This window comes from Coenobita brevimanus, chromosome 23, assembly GCF_032717465.1.
Source record: "Coenobita brevimanus isolate Jiangsu-jjx chromosome 23, ASM3271746v2, whole genome shotgun sequence".
In the NCBI taxonomy this organism is placed as follows: Eukaryota; Metazoa; Arthropoda; class Malacostraca; order Decapoda; family Coenobitidae; genus Coenobita; species Coenobita brevimanus.
Genome location: NC_136976.1, coordinates 39463557 through 39486455, shown reverse-complemented (window position 1 = coordinate 39486455; position 22899 = coordinate 39463557). Strand labels below are relative to the sequence as shown.

General features: G+C 43.0%; 1 protein-coding gene across 1 annotated transcript in view; it reads right to left on the bottom strand.

Moving 5' to 3' along the window:
- Positions 1-22899, bottom strand: part of LOC145392951 (pyruvate dehydrogenase phosphatase regulatory subunit, mitochondrial-like) — an 865738-nt gene that overhangs the window by 335586 nt on the left and 507253 nt on the right. The window contains exon 14 of the mRNA XM_080267241.1: positions 11284-11331. Coding sequence (XP_080123367.1) covers positions 11284-11331 — 48 coding nt within the window. The remainder of the gene's footprint in view (positions 1-11283; positions 11332-22899) is intronic.

Here is a 22899-nt window from a genome sequence, read left to right as displayed (position 1 = left end):
AAGGGTTCCCGATTTGAGACAAGAGAAGAGATAATGACGGATGCGATGAAGCACCTTCAGGAGATACCGAACATCAACTCTGAAAAATGTTTCAGGCAGTGGAAGGACGCTGGGATACATGTGTCAGGTCAGAAGGGGCCTACTGTGAGGGGGATTAGTGTTCTAACTCAAAAGGTTAGCTACAGAACTGACTTTTTTAAAGACTACGGACAGATACCTTCTGAACAGACCTCGTGTATACTCTGTGTATATATATATATATATATACGGTAAACCCTTCACAAGTCAAACTATATGGGGCTCTACCCTGGTTCGAATGACCAAATTTTCCATCTTACCAAATTTTCACCCCCAAAAGTTGCTAAGACAATACCTATTACTTGTCCTATCAACACTAAATTAAAGGAGCATATATAAATATATAAGTTATGATAAAAAAAAACAATTCAGTGCTTTTAATATACCTTTAATTGATAGAAAATCATTCATAGAGGCAGTGCAGACCCGTCGGCAGCTTGTGTTGATGTATTTTTACCCCCCAAATTGCCAAGACAATACTTATTACTTGTCCTTTCAACACTAAAGTAAAGGAGTATATACAGTGTATAAATGAATAAAGAAAGACAAAAAAGAAACAATTCAGTGTACCTAATTTACCTTTCGTTGGAGGCAGTACAGACCTGTTGGCAGCTTGTGTTGGAGATGGAGGTGGTGGAGTTCATAATTTAACGAAACATTCTAAACAGTACCCAGTATTTATTTCACTGAATATTAAGAATTAAACTTAAATTTAATCACTATAACAGACTGCAATGAAACACTTGCAGTAATAATAATACTGAACTTTAATCATGATCACTTAACACTAAGTCACACACACACATTTTTTTTTTATTTAGTCAAATTACCCCCTGGGGGCAGGGGGGTTTCAAGAATACTCCCCCAGTATCTCTGCTTGTCGTACGAGGTGACTAAAAGGGTTGGTGGTGGGTTAGTGCCCCATCCAGTAAAAAGAACTAACTAAACAAGCGAATAAAGCACCTCGGACCAGGACGGACCATACGTTGACGACTAAGGAACAGACAAAGGACATTCTGAGGGTGGGAACATGGAATGTGAGAGGAGTGAATGATGAAGTGAAAGAGAAAGAGATTGTTCAGGTGCTTGAGGATGCAAGAGTGGATATATGTGGACTGACTGAAACTAATGGAATGGTGAAACGGTGAGAGAATGGGAATATGGTTTAGGTATATGTGCAGGAGTTAATGAAAATGACAGGGCATGAGAGGGAGTATGTCTGATGATAATCAAGAAGTGGAAGGAGAATATAATAGAGTATGGAACAGTGGGTGCAAGGATTGTATGGGTGAGGATGAAAGTAGGTATACAAGCATGGGCGATTGTATGTGTGTATGCTACGACAGAAGACCGAGTGGCAAGAGTGCAAGATGAGTTTTGGGCGACAGTAGAAGCATGTATGGACAAATCTGAGAGGAGCGAGAGAGTGCTTTTGATTGGAGACATGAATGGCAAAGTTGGGAATGTACAAGTGGATGAAGTGGTTGGTCAGTGGGGAGTGCCAGCTGACGCAGATGGGAATGGTAGTGCTTTGGTGGACATCTGTGCTGGTAGGGGTTGGCAATAGCCAACACCTACTTTCGACATAAGATGATCCACCGGTATACATGGAGAGTAATGAGGAGGATGGATGGTGAACTTGTTGAACGAAAGGCAATGACAGACTACTGTACGTGTGTGTGGATGAGCAAATGAGAAGACAAGTGTTGGATGCAAGTGTGTGGAGAGGGTGGGGGAATGGAGTCTCGGACCATCACTTAGTGATGGCCTAGGTAAAGCTGCAAAGAAAATGGTTGAGGAGACAAAGGGGAAGACAGGAGGAAACAGCTCCTGTGAGAAAAGTGGAGAATTTGCAAGATAGTGACAAAATGGCAGAGTATAAGACCATAGCAGAAGAAAGATTGGGAAGGTATGAGCTAGAGCAGATGGAAGGGATGGAAGACGTATGTAAGATATTTAGGGAAGAGATAGGTGCAGCGCGTGAGGTGGTTTGTGGAGTGAGGAGGAGATGCAAGGATGTGCAAGGGACAGCATGGTGGAATGATGAGGTGAAACGAGCTGTGGAACAAAAGAAGAAGGCATATAGTGAATGGTTAGCGAGCAGAGGTAGGGGAGAAGATGAGAGAGAGAAGAAAGAGGTATATGTGAGTAGGAGAAGGGAGGTGAAGAGACTGGTGAAGGAGCGTAAGAAGAAAGTGGATGAAGAGTTTGGGAGGAATCTGAGTGTGAAATGGAGGGAGAAAAAGAAATTGTTTTGGAAGGAGGTAAAGAAAGTAAGGCAGTGTGAAAGGGGAAGTAGTAGGGGAGTGAAAGATAGGAATAATAGATTGTTGGTGGAGAAGAGAGAGAAATTGAGGAGATGGAAGGAGCACTTTGAGGATTTGTTGAATGTAGAGACTGACAGCAGTGCAAGTATAAGTGGTTGGGGAATGGCTGGGAGAAGAAGATATGAGAGGAGGGAGGAAGAGATCAGTAGGACGGAAGTAGTGGAAGCAATGAAGAAGATCAAGTTGGGAAAGGCCCCAGGAATTGATGGAGTGTGTGGTGAAATGCTGAGGTATGGGGGTGAATTTGTTGTGGAGTGGATATGGAAGTCGTGTAGATTGGCCTGGGAAAAGGGAAGGGTTCCAGAGGACTGGAAATCAGGTATAATTGTTCCTTTATATAAAGGAAAAGGGGAGAGAAAAGTATGTGGTAACCATAGGGGTATTTGCCTTCTTAGTGTGACTGGTAAAATATATGGTAGAATATTCATTGATAGGGTTAGGCAGATGACAGAGGAGCTAGTTGGAGAAGAACAAGGGGGATTTAGGAAGGGAAAAGGGTGTGTAGATCAGATATTTGTTCTAAGATGTTTAATGGAGAAGTATCTAGAGAAGGGAAAGAAGGCGTATGCTGCCTTCATGGACTTGGAGAAAGCTTATGACAGAATAAGATAGGCAAGGTATGTGGAAGGTATTAAGAATATATGGAGTGGAGGGGAAATTGTTGAATGCCGTGAAGAGTATGTATGAAGGAGCTAGGGCTACGGTGCAAGTGGATGGTGAGCTGAGTGAGTTCTTTGATCTCAGTGTGGGACTGAAACAGGGTTGTGTGATGTCTCCATGGCTGTTTAATATACAGTATACATGGATGGGGTTGTAAAGGAGGTGCAGGGTAGGGCAGTGGATGTGGGGGTGGCTCTAATGAATGAGGGTGAGATATGGAAGATTCCGGTGTTGCTGTTTGCTGATGATACGGTATTGTTGAGTGAAGCAGAATGGGAGTTGCAAGGTTTGGTGAATGAATCTGGGACAGTGTGTAGGAGGAGGAAGCTGAAAGTTAATGTAAACAAAAGTAAAGTTATGGTGTTTCAGAGAAATGAAGTCACAGAATGTACAGTGAGGTTGGATGGTGAGGATATGGAGAGTGTGAGTGCATTCAAGTACCTGGGTAGTGTGATGAGTAAGGATGGAACTTTGGGGGATGAAGTGCGTGAAAGGGTACAGCAGGAAAGGAAGGTTGTTGGTTCACTGAAAGCAGTGATAAGAAATAGGGAGGTGAGTATGGAAGTTAAGAAGTCACTGCATGATAGTATTGTGATCCCTACCCTGACATATGGAAGCGAGGCGTGGACCTTGAAAAAGGGGAACAAGTCAAGAGTGAGAGCAGTGGAAATGAGTTACTGGAGAGAAGCATGTGGAGTGACATGGAGGGACAGGCTGACGAATGAAGAAGTGAAGGAACGTTGTGGGGTGGATGTGGATGTGGTTGAGAAGATTAGGAGATATACACTGAGGTGGTTTGGACATGTGGAGAGAATGAAGAATGAAAGACTGACTAAGAGGGTGTATGTAGGTGAGGTGGAGGGAGGGAGAGGGAGGGGTAGACCGAGGATGAGGTGGAGGGATGGAGTTGAGAGGTATATGAGGGAGGGGGGGGGTGAGTTGGGGGGAGGGTAGTCAAATGGTGGGAGACAGAGCGACTTGAGGAGTTTTGTCTGCAGCCATCCTTTGTGGGATTAGGGCATCGGGCTATAGATAGATAGACAGACAGTTTTCATAAACACACACAGACACTATTTGGCGACTGTGCCAACACTACTTGTGCTGGCTATCTGAAGAGCTGTAGAAGCAAATTAACTGCTGGAATCAGGAGGAGGGATAGGCCGATGCCTTGGCATAGGCTTAAAGAAGTCATGAATCTTCACCTGCTTCTGCTGCGAATACTAGCAACGAATAACTATACATGCGTGTTCGGCCTGAGTACGGCTTACCGAAGATTCCGTTGCCTAAAAGTTCAACTTATGAAGGGTTTACCGTATATAATCCTCACACAGTGTGCGAGAGATTGGGCAGTCCTGGTCCTCATGCAGTGTGAAATTGCTCACTGGGAATACATAATCCTATGGGAAAAATAACATGGGTGGTACCCCCTCATACCTGGACATCTTTTGGCCCTTGGAGACAATAAAGGTCAGATTTTTCAGACATTGTACTAGAGATATAGCTACAATAACAATAATATGAGCAGTCACCTTAAAAATGAGTTATTTAAGAGGAGCCTGTGGAGTCACATGGAGAGACAGGCTGACGAATGAGGATATAAAGGAACGTTGTGGTGTGGATGTGGATGTGATAGGAAGCATTATGAGGAACACACTGAGGTGGTTTGGCCATGTGGAGAGGATGGAGGGTGAAAGACTGACGAAGAGAGTGTATGAGAGTGAGGTGGAGAGGGGAAGAGGGAGGGGGAGGCCGAGGATGAGATGGAGGGATGGGGTGGAGAGGTATATGAGAGAGGGGGGTGTGAGTTGGGAGCAGGGCAGTGAAATGGCGGGGGACAGGGCGACTTGGAGGCGATTTTTTTTTTTATGCGAGGAAGAAGGAACCAAAGGCCATGAGCCCGCAGTAACAGTTCCCTCCAAGAGAAAAACAAAATACAATAGAGAGCCAAATTCAAGATCCGATCATTTTGAGATGCCTGGGCACACTGCGTTTGAAAGACTGGAGATCATAGGCAGCAGGAAATACAGACAGAGGGAGACAGTTCCAGAGCTGACCTGTTGCATAAATGAAAGACTGGGAGTAACGGTTAACTCTTGCATTAGAGAGTTGAACAGAAAAGGGATGAGAGTTTGCTGCCAGACGGGTGATACGCGCCCGTCGTAGAGGTGGAGGAATGCATGCAGACAGTTCAGAGGAGCAGTGACCATTAAAGTAGCGATAGAAAAGAAATAAAGATGCAACAGTGCGGCGATGAGACAGAGGTTGAAGGGAGTCAGTAAGAGGAGGAGAGTTAATGAGACGAAAAGCCTTTGACTCCACCCTATTGAGAAGAGCTGTATGTGGGGAGCCTCCCCACACATGAGAGTTGTACTCCACACAGGGGCAGATAAAACCCCTGTATAGAGTCAACAATTGTGCAGGGGTAAAGAAAGAGCGGAGTCGGCTTAGCACACCCAATCTCTTGGAAGCAGATTTTACAAGAGATGTAATATGATCTTTCCAAGATAAGTCTCGAGTAAATGAAACCCCAAGCATGTTCAAGGATGATGCAGGATTAAGCTGAATATTATTAAACATTAGTGGGTATACCTGTGGGTGATTTTGTCGGGTTGATAGGTGTAAGAACTGAGTCTTAGATGCATTAAAAACAACAAGATTATTTTTACCCCAGTCAGAGATACGAGCCAAGTCAGACTTTAGGTGTGCCATAGCCTCATCCCTTGTTTGTTGAAGTAACTGTTGAGATGGGCGTTGCGGGAACCGAATGGAAAGGTGAAGGGTGGAGTCATCAGCGTATGAGTGGATAGGGTTGGATGTACAGTTTAGAAGATAATTGATGAATAAAAGGAAGAGAGTTGGTGATAGGACAGAGCCCTGAGGAACACCACTGTTGATAGATCTAGGAGAAGAACGATGGCCGTCTACAACAGCGGCTATAGAACGACCAGAAAGGAAGCTAGCGATGAAGGCACAGATAGAAGGATAGAAACCGTAGGAGGGCAGTTTGGAAATTAAAGATTTATGCCAGACTCGATCAAACGCCTACGAGATGTCAAGTGCAATGGCAAAGCTTTCGCCAAAGTCCCGAAAGGAGGATGACCAGGAGTCTGAAAGGTAGGTGAGAAGATCGCCAGTGCAGCGTCCCTGACGGAACCCGTACTGACAATCGGAAAGAAGGTTGTGATAGGAAAGATGCCTTAAAATTTTTCTATTGAGAATTGACTCGAAAACTTTTGAAATACAGGACGTTAAAGCAATTGGACGATAGTTGGAGGGTTGGGAGTGGTCACCCTTCTTTGGGACTGGCTGAATGAGAGCAAATTTCCAGCAAGAAGGAAAGGTACAAGTTGACAGACAAAGGCGAAAGAGTTTGCCTAGGCAGGGTGTAAGCACAGAAGCACAGTTCTTGAGAACAACAGGAGGGACCCCATCAGGCCCATATGCCTTGTTAGTACTGAGGCCAGTGATGGCAGAAAATACATCAACTGAAGAAATTTCAATGTCAGCCATGAGGAAGTCAGAGGGGGGAAGTGATGGAGGAACAGCACCGGAATCGTCTGAGGTGGAATTGGAGGAGAAAGTCTGTGCGAAGAGATCTGCTTTATCAGTAGAAGAAATAGCTACAGAACCATCAGAGTAGAAAAGAGGAGGGAAGGATAATGAGGTAAAGTTGTTAGGAAGATTTTTGGCAAGGTGCCAGAAGGAGCGGGAAGAATTCGAGTTGGAGAGTTGAGAGCATTTAGTATGGATGAAATTATTTTTAGTAGAGCGAAGAACAGACTTAGCACGATTCCAGGCAGAAACGTAAAGATGATGTGATTCAGGGGTGGGTTGGCTCCGGTACCTTTTGTAGGCCCTCTCCTTGTTGCGGACAGCATTAGAACAAGCGTGATTAAACCAAGGCTTTCTTGCGTTAGTCAAAGGATATGAGAAAGGAATGTATGCGTCCATGCCCGAGAGAATAACCTCCGTAATGCGCAAGGCACACTCAGAAGGCTCCCGACCATGGAAGCAATAATCATTCCACGGAAAATCAAAGAAGTACTACCTGAGGGCCTCCCAGTCCGTGGCTCCAAAATGCCACAGACGACGTTTCCCTGGAGGGTCCACAGGCCGTACCGGAGTGATAGGACAGGTTAAGTTAATAAGGTTGTGATCGGAGGAGCCCAACGGAGAGAAAAGATTAACAGAGTAAGCAGAAGGATTAGTTGTGAGGAAGAGGTCAAGTATGTTGGAGCTCTCTCCAAGGCGGTCAGGGATACGGGTAGGGTGCTGTACAAGCTGCTCTAGGTCATTAAGGATAGAAAATATGTAGGGTTGTTCACCAGGTGGATCCGTGAAAGGAGGGGAGAGCCAAAGGTGGTGGTGAACATTGAAATTTCCTAGAATGGAGATTTCAGAGAAAGGAGAAATGGATAGAATGTGTTCCATCGTAGAAGTAAGATAGTCGAAGAATTTTTGATAGTCAGTAAAATTAGGGGATAAGTAAACAGCACAGATATATTTAGTCAGAGAATGACAGGAAAGCCGAAGCCAGAGTGTAGAGAATTCAGAAGAATCGAGTTCAGGAACACGAGAGCAAGATAAGTCGTTGCGTATATATACACAACAGCCACCTTTGGCTTTGAAATGAGTATAGAGAAGGTAGGAGGATACAGAAAAGGGTTTGCTGTCAGTTGCCTCAGACAGCTGAGTCTCCGTTAGAAAAAGAAGGTGAGGTTTAGAGGAGGAGAGGTGGTGCTCAACAGAGCGAAAGTTAGAGGAAAGGCCACGAATGTTGCAGAAATGAAGAAGAAGAGAGTCAGACAGTGGTTCCAGGCACCTCGAGTCGTCACCGGGAGAGGGGCGGATGGTGGGGGCATTTATGGTCCCCCCCCCCCTGGGGACTCCGAGGCTTGGTGAAGAGACGCCATTTTTTTTTAAATTTTGAATAGGAAGTGTAGTGTGTACTGTGCATCTAGTTTGGTGTAGACAGTTAGAGAAATTTGTACTGGAGAGCATGCTGGCCTACTCTCTGTGTAACTGAGACACTGAAAAAGTTCAGCAAAGGGGGATGGTCAGGAACTAGTCCTGAGGGCTGATGAAACGGGAGCTCCAGCACTCCCTATCATCAGCTTTCCATCCACCTCGGGAGTATTGCCCTGCTCGACTGGTGCTACAGTGGCCACCCCAAACGGGATTGAGGCGTCTGGCAATAGATAGATAGACCTTAAAAAATATGAGCAGTCACCTTAACAACAGTAGACAACAAGCCTGATGGACTTAACAGGGGTTCCGAGGCATGGCAACACACTTAGAGAGCCCCCACTGCCATCCCAGCTGCACCACACTTGTTTAATGGTTGCCAATGTTGTATTATTCCAGGCTTTGACGAAGAAATTTACAGCCTGTTGAATGTTGCATTTCTTTCAAAATGCAGTAACAGTCATTATGGTGGGGGTTGCAGGTATGCCAGGTGAAGCAGATGAGTCAGGTGGGGCTGTGGTGGTGGAGGGGGAGGCGGCTGGTGAGTCAGGTGGGGCAGTGGAAGAGGAGGGGACGGCAGCGGGCAAGTCAGGGGAGGTGGTGAGGGGAGGACCTCCCTCTCCTCCTCACTACTGCTCACATTTTCAGCAATCTCCTTCATCTCTTCTTGCTTGTCTGTTTCATTCCTCATTTTGTTATGGAAATATTGGCAGTATAACAACTTGCTATTCACGAAATAACCGTCATTATTATAGAAACTGGGTATCTATTCCAACTTACTGTTATTGCTGAAAACGTTATTGTCAAATTTGTTATTGGCGAGATCTTACTGCAGACCCCTCTTGAGCACCTTCCCCACGAGCCTCTAGGTCACTATTGGCGCACTGTGTGGGGGTGGTGGTCGCATACTAATGGAAAATGGCATTTTTGAGCCACTCCTTGCATTCTGTGAGGTAAACTCGTGCATTCAAGGTTTTTGGTTATGATTTTTGGTTACTCGCGCACAATGCGATTCGCGCACTCTGAGCTCGTGCAGTAGGCATGCCCACTGTATACAGATATATATATACTGTATGAATATATATATATATATATATATATAAATATATAAAATAATCCCTTTAAGACCTGGACACCTAAGTCCCAGATACCTCAAGTCCTGGACATTTTAGGCTCGAGTCTTTGGACACCAAAAATGGCCAAAAAATTTAAAAATGAAAAAAAAAAGAAAAAAAAAGCCAACATGTGTTCATCCCTACTTTAAATTTGCCGTGCAGTGATGAACAGCTGTGTTTTGGTGCATAGTTCCTCTGATGTCCGCTAGAGCGCCCCTGTATCCTCCCCAGTTCCTACCTACCTACCATCATGACTGCACGCTTGTTGCTATGGCTGCCCATGTGCTGGCTTTTGTGAATAAACGATGAATAAACTGCAATACCTTGCCACTAGACAACATGGGAATTTATAGTGCTGTGCAGTGTTAAGAAATTAGAATTCAGAATGCAAAGGACTAAGTGCAGAGTGCAACACTGGTGTGTTGCAACTCGCATGGCACAAGTAAGAACAGAATATGCAGTGTTAAACAATTATAATTCACAGTGCAAAGGATTAAGTGCAGTGCAACACTGGATTACTGTACATGCTTCAAGTGCACCTTCACCAATGTCAGAGCCATATAGGAGGTGGGCTAATCTTCACGACGGCCATGGACATGTCGTAAGTAACCCGTAAACTGCTAAATATTTTCCATACTCACTTCTAATTTCTCATTCTCTGGTTCCTTTTCACTTATTTCATGGTTTCTGCCCCCTTTTTGTTTGCACAGGGTGTTAAATAGGTACTGTGCATGTCTGGTAGGGTTATTTAGGTGGCTTTCAAAGTTAGGTTGGGTTGGGGTCCATAAGTACCTGTCCAGGGGGCATTTTCCCAAGTCCTGGACAAGAAGTCCCTGACATGCCTTTGGATCTATTACATTGGATCTTGGAGGGATTACTGTGTATCTGAGTGACTATCAGGTGGCTGAACCTCAGAGGGAATGGGGGATTTATCTGACTGCTTTGAACTCCATCTGTTTCTATACCAGATATTTAAACTGTACTGATATATGACAATGATTTTGCAAAACATGTTATTTTACTGTATAATACTATATTTCTACTTTAGTATTTTTCTGTGCACACCATGCTTAAACTTACTAGCTTATTAATAAGGTATCTGATCTCAAATGCTTCAGTGCATCAGTTTCACCTAGTCTGAACAAAGTCCATCACACTTGCCTATATGAATAATACACATTATTAGTCTAAATTATATACAAGTATTGCAGCTGTGTATTGTACAGATGTATGGTCATATACATACACACTAATTTAGCTTTATGGGCAGGGAATCTCAAACACTGTGAATTGTAATAATGGGGATTGTCAGCCCATCCATACCCCTGAAGTTACAGTGTAAACAAACAAACTCTTGTCACATTTTTTTTTTTTTTTTTTTTTGTCCAACTCTGGGCATAGGCACCTTAGCCTGCTTCCAAGGCTCAGTAGTCCTCCTACATACCATACACCTCCACATGTCACCACTTCGGCACTAACACCCACCATCCATACTGAATACATGCTAGGGCTGTCTAGGGCTGGTGTATTGGTATTAGCGAGCCCTGAAGGCCCTTAAGCCTTTGCCCAGAGTCGGACACATTAAAAATATAAAAAAAATAAAAAAAAAATTATGAAATGTTGGCGGGTCTTCTGGTAGATCAGTAAAGTCAGCTTTTTATTAAATTCAAATCCTTAAACTGTTCCCTGCCCCAGCGGGAATTTGAACCTAGGTCCAGTAGGACTGCAGGCCACCTCTCTACTGACTGAGCCAGCCTCTATACCAGTTATCAGTGCTGCAACTGTACTTATAAACCTGTAACAATAATTACCAGTATACTAATACAGTATCTAACCAACTGTTTTGACATTCTGAGAAAGAGCTGATAACAGTTGCAACATCATATCTAGTACTGTACTGCAAATATAAATCTGACAAATCCAATTCTTTATATCTGGATCCCTTATTTTATTTACCAAGCAAAAGTACATTTACATTTACTGTGAATCAAAGCAACTGCTCAGATCCTTCCCACTGTGATTTAATCTTATATTCATATACAGGTCTGGCTCACAATATTAACAAGCTAAAGACAATTCCAGCAACTCAATCAAGCAACAAGCAGTGCAAGACAAATTACAGTTCTAATTTCAGTTACCTTAGCTTCCTCAGCATCAAACTGCTTATATTTATCTAGTCCAACAGACTAGAAAGAGAAATGGAAAGTTATTAGCAACTCTGTGAAAGAACAGGTTACACTATACAAAGAAATGAAACATTACTAGCATCTCAGTAGAAAAGTACATAGAAAATTTAAAAATACAACAGGAAACCTCAACACATACCAATGAGAGAGATTGCTATCATAAATTCCAGTAGTGTCAAAAACATAGCCAGTTATGTAACATATGTTTTGCTGTACCTTATGTAATTTCATATATCAAAGCACACATTATCAAACTTCTGTGGGCAGCTAGGGAACAATTCTGCAACTCTGACCAACCAGAAATGTAAAAAAAAAAATGGACAATTATAGGTTTTTGCATAGTCAAAAGTCCATTTTCATCCTTATGGGATTGTGAAGGTGCCTTAGAAAGGTGTAACCTTCACACTCCTAGCCACACTGATGTTCAGTGAAGAGATTCATCTTGACATTACCAAAGCTGAGGAGAGGTCCTGCACTTCCACTGTACTTACAAAATTATTTCAAATCCTCCTTACAGTTATGATAAGCCCCTCTCATTTGCACAGAGTTGGGGGAATCAAAAGTTCACCATATTGAACATTTGGTATCATCTACCATATAGTCTAACCTAATAATCATTACACAGTACTAAGTGGGCTAACATCTTTCTGAAGGTTGAGTAATGGGATATAAGAGAGAGTTTGTAACTGACTGGGTGGAACACCTTTTAAGAAGCATCCATGACTTCCTACCTACCAATGGTGAGCCACCTTGGTGTGGTGGTGGGGCAATGCAAAATTCGGGGAAGATTATGAATGTAACTCCAACATACGACTGCACAGGAAGTATATGGGAGGGACAGATTGAGAGCACTGGTGCAGGCATTCATGATAACAGTGCATGCACATGCACAAACATGCACAAATGTACACACCCACACATCCCCACATAAACACACGAATGGATGTAAATGTAAACAAGACAGATGAAACGCATCTGCAGGAAAGCTCCTGAAAATTTGCCAAAATTTTAGTATACAAGATGAGATCCCATTTCTAAACTGTATGTGACTGAAGTTAAAGGAGGAGGGATTCGCCTGTATAATGGAAACTATTGGATGCTCTTTGGGAACTGCGGTGAAAGCAGAAAATGGCGTGTGGAGAAGGAGGAGCAAGGCTGCATATGGCTGACGAATGTGGTGATTTCAAGGGATATGACCACCAAACCGACATGTGTGCATTAAGACATGCATTAATGATTAGAATTTCAAAGATGGAAGTGGTAATCAAGAACATGACAAGTGATATCTTAAAGACAAACAAAGGTGAAACAAAAGATAAGCACGAGCTCAGTACCACCGAGGAGAGAGCTCTCAAGAAGAAAATAAGTGCTTTAGATGTGGAAAATAAAAAACAGAGAAAGAAATTCAGCAAAACTGACCTTAGGACTGAGAAGGTATGTACAGCTCTGGAATAAGTGCAAGAACAAAAAGGATGGGTGGTTAAAGGGTGTGAAGAGATGTCTGAGCTGAGAGAAATAACAGTGCAACAAAGTGAAGAAAATAAAAAATCGCCAGACAAACAAAGAGGCATCTTCAAAGTGAAGTGGTGAAGGTTTTGTAAAAAAGGGAGGAAATTATTTGGAACACAGCTGAAAGAAACAGATGTGTGATCATCTTTGGCGATGAGGAGAATGAACAGAAATCAAAGCAGGCTAAGAAGAACAAAGAGATGACCAATATCAGTGAATTATTTACTATGACAAATGAAGAAGGGGAGAGACAGTAGTAGAATGGATGTGAAAGATGTGCAGATTGGCCTGGGAGGAAGGATGAGTCATGGAAGATTGGAAGTCAGGTATAATTATTCCCCTGTACAAGGGAAAAGAGGAAAAAGAAGTGTGTGGTAATCAAAGGAGCATTTGTCTTCTTAGTGTGATAGGAAAAGTATATGGTAAGATACTTCATGACAGAGTTAGGAAAATAACAGAGGAATTAGCTGGAGAAGAACAAAGAGGTTTTAGGAGTGGAAGAGGTTGTGTAGATCAGATATTCATTCTTAGATCTTTAGTGGGAAAGTTTCTAGAGAAGGGAAAGAAGTTGTATGCGGCCTTAATGGATTTGGAGAAAGCATATGACAAGGTGGATAGACAAGGATTGTGGAAAGTGTTAAGAATATACGGACTAGATGGGAAGCCGTTGAATGTCGTGAAGAACATGTATGAGGGTGCAAAGGCTGCAGTGCATGTGGATAATGAAATGAGTGAATTTTTCTATTTGAAGGTTGGATTGAAACAAGGATGTGTCATGTCTACATGGTTGTTCAATCTGTATATGGATGGGGTTATAAAAGAGATACAAGGTAGGGCAGTGGATGTTGGAGCAGCCCTAGTGAGAGAGGGCAGTGTTTGGAAACTCCCTGTACTGTTGTTTGCAGATGATACTATGTTGTTATGTGAAGACAAAGGGGAGTTGCAAGGCTTGGTGAATGAGTTTGGGAGAGTAAGTAAGAAACGGAATCTAAAGGTGAATGTAGGGAAAAGTAAAGTTATGGTCTTCGAGAGAAGTGAAGTCAGTGAATGTACAGTGAGGCTGGATGAGGAGGAAATGGAAAATGTGAGTGCATTTAAATACTTTGTGATGAGAAAGGATGGAAGTTTGGAGGGTGAAGTGCTTGAAAGGGTACAACAGGGAAGAAAGGTTGCTGGTTCCTTGAAAGCAGTGATAAGAAACAGGGAAGTGAGCATGGAAGTGAAAAAGCTACTATATAACAGTATTTTTATACCAACTCTAATGTATGGAAGAGAAGCATGGACCTTGCTGGAGGGACAGAAGTCAAGAGTGAAGGCAGTGGAAATGAGTTATCTGAGAGGAGCATGTGGAGTCACATGGAGAGAGAGACTGAAAAATAAGGCGGTGAAGGAGCATTGTGGTGTGGATGTGGATGTGATATGAATCGTTAGGGGAAACACACTGAGATTGTTTGGCCATGTGGAGAGGATGGAGAGTGAGAGACTGACGAAGAAAGTGTATGTGAGTGAGGCGGAGGGGGGGGAAGTGAGGTGGAGGGGGGGAGAGGGAGGGGGAGGGCAAGGATTAGATGGAGGGATGGAGTGGAGAGGTATATGAGAGAGGGGTGTGTGAGCTGGGAGCAGGGCAATGAAATGGCGAGGTACAGGGTGACATGAGGCGATATGTCTGTGGCCACCCCTTTCGGGATTAAGGCATCTTGCAATAGATAGAGAGAATAGATAAATGATGAAGGAAGAAACTGGGAACAGGAAATAGAGGATGTAAGAGGAGTAGGCCAGTATAACTAAAACAGATGGACCTAATGTTAGGCCCATCCAGGTTAAATTTACGAATGAAAATGTAGCGAAAGCAGTGTGGGGAGCAGCACATATGCTGAGTGATGGTGAAAATCTGAAAAAAGTAATGATAAGAACAGACCTAAGCTCTGATGAGAGACCTAAACTGAAAACATTGCTGAAAGAGGCTAAAAACAAAAATAAGGAATGAGAAGAGGGACAGAGAGATGAGTTTTTAAGGAGAGTGACGGACATGAAACTCAAAAAGTGGTATATAAAGAAGGATTAAAGAGACAAGTACAAAATGAACTAGTAGGCCTAAGTAAAGTTAGAGCAAATAAGGAAGTGACCAGAAGATTCAGGCTCATACGATAAAGGTAATGTATACAAATGTGGATGGACTGATAACGAAGAAGCTAGAACCTGGTGACTGTATTAGGGAAAAGATGCCAGAAGTGGTATGTCTAGCTGAAACTAAATCAGAGAGTGATTCTGATGCACATGTTCTTGGCTGAAAAGATCATAATGTGTAGAGGAAGATCAGAGAAGGAAAATTTGGAGGAGGAGTGATGATTATGACTGATAAATAGGTAAATGCAAATAGATGCATTTAGAAAATATGAAAGTTGAAATAGTGGAAGAACATGAAGAAAAGTTAGACACATTAGTGATGTACCTGCCACCATGGACTAGAGCATAGAATAGGGATGAGTAAGAACAGTTAATGAGTGCATCTTCAGATATGCTTAGGAAGATAATTTAGCAGAGAAATGGATTGCTGCTAGTGGGTGATTTTAACTGTAGAGAGGTTGAATGGGAAGGAACTGATGCAGGGAACAATGTGGAAACCTGGGGGTATAGACTGATGGAGCTGATAACAGAAAATATGCTAATGCAGTTGTTAAAGAAGGCATATGGTGAATGGTTAGCGAGCAGAGATAGGGGAGAAGATGAGAGAGAGAAGAGAGAGGTATATGTGAGTAGGAGAAGGGAGGTGAAGAGACTGGTGAAGAAGAGTAAGAAGAAAGTGGATGAAGAGTTTGGGAGGAATCTGAGTGTGAAATGGAGGGAGAGTAAGAAATTGTTTTGGAAGGAGGTAAAGAAACTAAGGCAGTGTGAAATGGGAAATAGTAGGGGAGTGAAAGATAGGAATAATAGATCGTTGGTGGAGAAGAGAGAGAAACTGAGGAGATGGAAGGAGCACTTTGAGGATTTGTTGAATGTAGAGAGTGACAGCAGTGCAAGTATAAGTGGTTGGCGAATGGCTGGGAGAAGAAGAGATGAGAGGAGGGAGGAAGAGATCAGTAGGACGGAAGTAGTGGAAGCAATGAAGAAGATCAAGTTGGGCAAGGCCCCAGGAATTGATGGAGTGTGTGGTGAAATGCTGAGGTATGGGGGTGAGATTGTTGTGGAGTGGATATGGAAGTCGTGTAGATTGGCCTGGGAAAAGGGAAGGGTTCGTTCCAAAGGACTGGAAATCAGGTATAATTGTTCCTTTATATAAAGGAAAGGGGGAGAGAGAAGTATGTGGTAACCACAGGGGTATTTGCCTTCTTAGTGTGACTGGTAAAATATATGGTAGAATACTCATTGATAGGGTTGGGCATATGACGGAGGAGCTAGTTGGAGAAGAACAAGGGGGATTTAGGAAGGGAAAAGGGTGTGTAGATCAGATATTTGATCTAAGACGTTTAGTGGAGAAGTATCTAGAGAAGAGAAAGAAAGTGTATGCTGCCTTCATGGACTTGGAGAAAGCTTATGACAGAATAGATAGGCAAGGTATGTGGAAGGTATTAAGAATATATGGAGTGGAGGGGAAATTGCTGAATGCTGTGAAGAGTATGTACGAAGGAGCTACGGCTACGGTGCAAGTGGATGGTGCACTGAGTGAGTTCTTTGATCACAATGTGGGACTGAAACAGGGTTGTGTGATGTCTCCATGGCTGTTTAATATATACATGGATGGGGTTGTAAAGGAGGTGCAGGGTAGGGCAGTGGATGTGGGGGTGGCTCTAATGAATGAGGGTGAGATTTGGAAGATTCCGGTGTTGCTGTTTGCTGATGATACAGTATTGTTGAGTGAAGCAGAATGGGAGTTGCAAGGTTTGGTGAATGAATCTGGAACAGTGTGTAGGAGGAGGAAGCTGAAAGTTAATGTAAACAAAAGTAAAGTTATGGTGTTTGAGAGAAATGAAGTCACAGAATGTACAGTGAGGTTGGATGGTGAGGGTATGAAGAGTGTAAGTGCATTCAAGAACTTGGGTAGTGTGATGAGTAAGGATGGAACTTTGGGGGATGAAGTGCATGAAAGGGTACAGCAGGGAAGGAAGGTTGTTGGTTCACTGAAAGCAGTGATAAGAAATAGGGAGGTGAGTATGGAAGTTAAGAAGTCACTGCATGATAGTATTGTGATCCCTACCCTGACGTATGGAAGCGAGGCATGGACCTTGCAAGAGGGGAACAAGTCAAGAGTGAGAGCGGTGGAAATGAGTTACTTGAGAGGAGCACGTGGAGTGACATGGAGGAACAGGTTGATGAATGAAGAAGTGAAGGAACATTGTGGGGTGGATGTGGATGTGGTTGAGAAGATTAGGAGAAATACACTGAGGTGGTTTGGACATGTGGAGAGAATGGAGAATGACAGACTGACTAAGAGGGTGTATGTAGGTGAGGTGGAGGGAGGGAGAGAGAGGGGTAGACCGAGGATGAGGTGGAGGGATGGAGCTGAGAGGCATATGAGGGAGGGAGGGATGAGTTGGGGGGAGGGTAGTCAAATGGTGGGTGACAAAGCGACTTGGAGGTGTTTTGTCTGCGGCCACCCTCTGCGGAATTAGGGCGTCGGGCTATAGATAGATAGAGATAGTTGTTAAAGAAAATACAAGAATAAGGGGAGAAGATACATCATCAAGACTGGATCTGATTTTTACAAGAACTGTAATGATATACAGAAATTACAGTATCACTGCCTCCTACGAAGGAGTGACCACCTGGTTACAGAGATGGAGGTATTGGGTCAGGACACAGGAGAAAGAGATGAGACATATCAACAAAATACTGTAGACATAACTGTGGGAGAGCAGATTTTGACTCCTTAAGACAATAATTCAGAAGTATGGACTGGAATGAAATGGACAGGGGGGAAAATATCCTGGAGAAATATATTTTTATGAAAATATATGAGAAGGGAGTCAGAACCCATGTTCCTAAAGCTGCGGCAAAAAAGGACAGAAAGAAAGATTGGTTTATAAAAGATTCTGTGGTAGGTGGGGGCGCCCACCATCCACTCACTCGATGTAGTGCTGCTCTCGGGTGTCTGCCCTTTTCCCTCCTCCCTCCTTTCCTTCTTTCCTCTTCTGTCTCTCTTTACTTCATTCTTTCCTGGTCCTTCTGCCTACAGGTGGCTTTATACTTCCTCTTTTGTCTTTCTTTCCTGTTCCTTCTGCCTGTGGGTGACTCTACATGGAGTGATAAGCCAAATGGTTTCTTGAACACCAGGAAACCATTTACTACAGGGTGGTAACCATACAACCAAATTATGGCACCTGGTGGATTAGTGGGTAATTGTGGCACTTCAATCGAATTGACCCGGTGAAGGTTTATATCCAAGGGGTGGTTGGGGTTATTGCTCACGTATTGTCACTCAGGGATGGGTGAGGCTGGTCACTCTCATCTTAAATGTAAGGACCAACTTGCCGAGCTCCAGGCTCCTGCGCACCTCATGGGGCAACATAGGATTGGATAATGGATGGAATGAAAAGAGGTAGGGAGGCACTCGAAATTAGGAATAAAGCATGGGCTAAAGTAAGAAGATACACTGAAAAAGCTTGAAAAGATGACATAAGATGTAAGAAATACAATATCTTTATGAAAATATATCAGATAGGTGTATGTGAAGCTACAGAATGTGGTGAAATTTTTTTGGCCTATCTGATGAAGTCAGGATTTCAAGGTTTTGAATGATGTGTGAATGGAAGCGTGGCCCTTTAATTAGGCAAACTTTGGTTGTCTGGACATCGCTACTCCTGACCCTGCCGTAGGGTAGGAAAGGAGGTCCAGATGATGATGATGATGATAATAAAAACATATGAGGAAGGAGTCAGAAGCAATGTTCCTAAAGTTGCTGCAAAAAAGGAAGACAGAAAGAAAGATTGGTTTAATAAAAGATGTAGGGAGGCACCTGAAATTAGGAACAGAGCATAGGATAAAGTAAGAAAAAGATGTACTAAAAAAGCTTGGACTGAGTACAGAGAAGCAAGAAATGAATATGTAAAAGTACGGAGGGAGGAGGAACAAAAATACAAGATGGACATTGTTAATAAAAGCAAGAAAGAACCAAAGCTGTTCTACAGGTCTGTTAATAGTACAATGAGAACAAAAAACAGCATTGTGATATTGAGAGACAGTGATGTATTATATGAGAATGAAGGGGCAATGTGTAACATAATGGATGATTAAGTGCAGTCGGTATTTGTACCAGAAGAGGAATTCCTAGAACCTGTCACAGAGATGCAACCCCTGAAACTGGAAACAGTAGTAGTTGAGAGAAATGAGATACATCAGTTGATGAAGGATATGGATGTGAGAAAGGCATTGGGACCAGATGAAGTAGCTGGTTGGATCTTCAATGAATGTGCAGACCAGTTAGTGAGGTCCGTCTATGATATTATAAGGTTTTCCACAGAAAGTGAGGAGCTACCTATCTATCTATCTATCTATTCCCAGACACCTCAATCCCATATGGGGTGGCCAGAAACAAATTGCCTCCATGTCGTCCTGTCCCCCGCCATTTCAGTGCTACTGACTAGAAAAGAGTAAATATAGTTCCGATTCATAAAGGTGGTGACAGGGAGAACCCGCTTAAATACAGATTGGTCTCCCTCACTAGTGCAGTCTGCACACTATGTGCAAATGTCATTAGAAAAAGATAGATAAAATTCCTTGAAGGGGATATGGTAACATTGTCCAAGCATTCTGGATTTAGAGAAGGGTCGTCTTGTGTTACGAACTTGTTGAGCTTTTACAGTAGAGTGATAGACATTGTTCAAGAAAGGGAAGGATGGGTTGACTGTATTTACCTGGATTTGAAGAAGGTTTTTGACTGAGTGCCAGACAGATATTTATTATGGAAATTCAAAACCTATGGACATGTACATGGGAAATTGTTGAAACAGATGGAAAATTATTTGCAGCTCGACAAGAGGCTCACCAAGACATAAAGTAACTTGGTGGGGGGATGAGGGTGTAGAAGCTGCAGTTCAGAAAAAAAGAAAGCTTCTCCGGACATGGATGAAGGGTGGTGAAAAGAGGAATACTGTACTGTACTTGACTGCCAAGCAGAAGGCTAGAAGAGGTATACAGGGTGATGTCTGAGTCACAGAGACTTTTACTTGATAACCTAAATTGTGTGGAATGGAAGAATATGATACTTAAGGTGGCAACTCAGGTGAAGAGAAATAATTCGGATATTATAGGTGGGCAGTGGGTGAAGAATGATGAAGGCTAGTGGTGAACTGTGGAGATATAAATGATGCAAGGAAAGAGCATTATAGCCGGTTGTTCAATGAGGAGTCTGACTGGGACAGGGAAGGTTTGAAGCCAGCAGGTCCAGTGTTTGACCCATGGCCTTTGACAGATGCTGCTACAGTGAGTGAGGCAATAAGCAGGATGCAGGTGGGGAAGGCAGCAGGTATGTCTGGGCTGACTGCTGAAATGTTGAAGGCCTAAGGAGATATAAGAGTGAGGTTGGTCACTGACTTGATAAATATGATTATATATGTGTGTTGTCCCAGATGACTGACGGAAGAGTGTAACTGTAAATGTGTACAAGGGGAAGGGTGATGCCTTGGAAAGAGGAATTTATAGAGGTATAAAGCTTTTAGATCAGATAATGAAGGTAATGGAGAGAGAGTTCTAGAAAGTATAAGAGAAAGAGTGAATATTGATGAGATGTAGTTTGGGTTTATGCCAGGCTGGGGGACCACTGATGCCATATTCATTGTTTGACAGCATCAGGAAAAATATAAAGGAAAGAGAACTGTGCTTTGTTTTTGTTGATTTGGAGAATAACTTTGACAGAGTCCCTAGAAAGGTGGTGATGTGGGCAATGAGAAAGCTTGGGATGGAGGGGTGGTTGGTAAGGGTGGTCATGGCTATGTACTGTACGTGGGTTCTCACACCCAGGTAAGACTGAATGGAGATTTGAGTGATGAGTTTTCCATGAATGTTGGTGTGCATCAGAGGTCGGTTTTGAGTCCCTTGTTGTTTATCATGGTACCTGAAGCCCTCTCACATGACTTCAGAAATGGACTCCTGGGGAATATGTTGTATGCTGATGATTTGGTGTTGATTGCTGAGAATGAAAGGGAGGCGGAGGAAAGATTCAGGAAGTGGTGAGATGGTATGGGGCACAAGGGCTTAAGAGTAAATGCAGATAAAACAAAAGTGATGCTATTTAGGGTTGGTGGTGATACTGTCAAAGACGAGGGAGAGTGGCCATGTGCAATTTGCCACAGGGGCATGAGAAGTAATTTCATCTTGTGCAGTGTTTGTGATAAGTGGGTGCATAAGAAATGTTGTAGTACTAGAGGTAGGCTGTGCAATGATGACGCTTTTATGTGTGCGGAGTGTCAGGGAGAGCAGGTGGGGATTGTCAAACGTGAAAGGACTGAACTTGCTGGTGATTCTCTTGATTGTGTAGAAGAGTTTTGTTATTTGGGAGACATGTTATGTGCTGGAGGTGGGGCTGGAGCTAGCTCTGTGGCTAGGGTGAGAAGTGGCTGGAAAAAGTTCTGGGGGCTGTTGCCTCTCCTGACACTGAGAGGGCTCTCCCTATGTGCTAAGGGATTTTTGTATGTAGCATGTGTTAGAAGTGTTAATACTGTATGGTAGTGAGACCTGGGCAGTAAAGGAAGAGGATATTCACAGGCTCAGACATACAGAAGTGACAATGATTAGGTGGATGTGCAGTGCGTCCCTGCGTGCAAGGCCTGGGGGGGCTAGGTTTACGATGGATGGGTTGAGAGGTAGGATGGGACTGGAGTGTATTGGTGCTGTGATGAGGAGAGGTAGATTGAGGTGGTCTGGGCATGTGGAGAGGATGGCAGATGATAACTGGGTGCAGAAAGTGAGAAGCATTAATATTAGGGGTGGGGTTGCGAGGGGCAGGCCAAAAATGACGTGGGACAAGGTCATTAAGTGTGACCTCAGGGTTAAGGAACTGAACAGGGAGGTTGCCAAAGATCGAGCAGCATGGAAAGCCACCATCGGGTGACCAAGGCTGATGTGCATGTTGGAGCCTTCAAAAATGAAAACGAAAGACAAATGAGAGCCATAATAAGAGACATGTTTTCTCTATGGAAAAACGTAACTGGTGGAGTGCTTCAGCACTTGATGTTGGCCTCGACTATGTTCTTGATATAAATAAATTACATGCCTGAAGGGCTGAGTACTTATATGAGCTTATTTACTGATAATGCAAAAACTATGAAACATATTAAAGGGGTAAATTGTTGTATGGAACTGCAAAAAGATCTAGATAATCTCTACACATGGAGTCAAATGTGGAAAATGGAATTCAGTACTAATAAATGTCATTTACTTGAAATGTGAGTCAGTGATAAGAGTGCAAGGTATGAGTACAAGATGGAAGATGAAATAATGAGGAAGGAAAAAGAAGAAAAGGACCATGGTGTGGCTATACAGGATAAACTATCATCAGAGAAACATATAAACAGATTTACCAGAGGAATTTATGGGCTACTGACCAGCATGATAGTGACATTCAATTATATGGATGAAGAGATGCTGAGAGAGTTAACCCCTCCGTGGCCGCCAGAGTCGAATGATGTTTAGCCGATCAATGGCCTCAGGCATTGTTTGAGCGCGACCTATAAAATACTGCAAAAATTTTTGGGAAGTGAACGAACATTCTGAATGTCTTCACACTGACCTACACTACACTCCCATACACCTCAACAAGCAGTTCAAAGCCTGCTGCTGTGATAAGTGGATTTTTTATTTTTTTGTTCCTAGCCATGCCTAAACAAGCCCAACTACACCCATTATCTCGACCCAGGCAGAACATAGCATCTTTGTCCTCTCTTGAAAACATACACAACCACCAGTTTACAATTATGAAGTAATACAGACACATACAAAAAAAAGACATGATAACAAGTGAAAAATACATTTTTGTCTTGGTATCTTTACCTATTTTATTTATTTTTTTTTTAATCCGAGGAAGAAGGAACCAAAGGCCATGAGCCCACAATAAGAGTTCCCTCT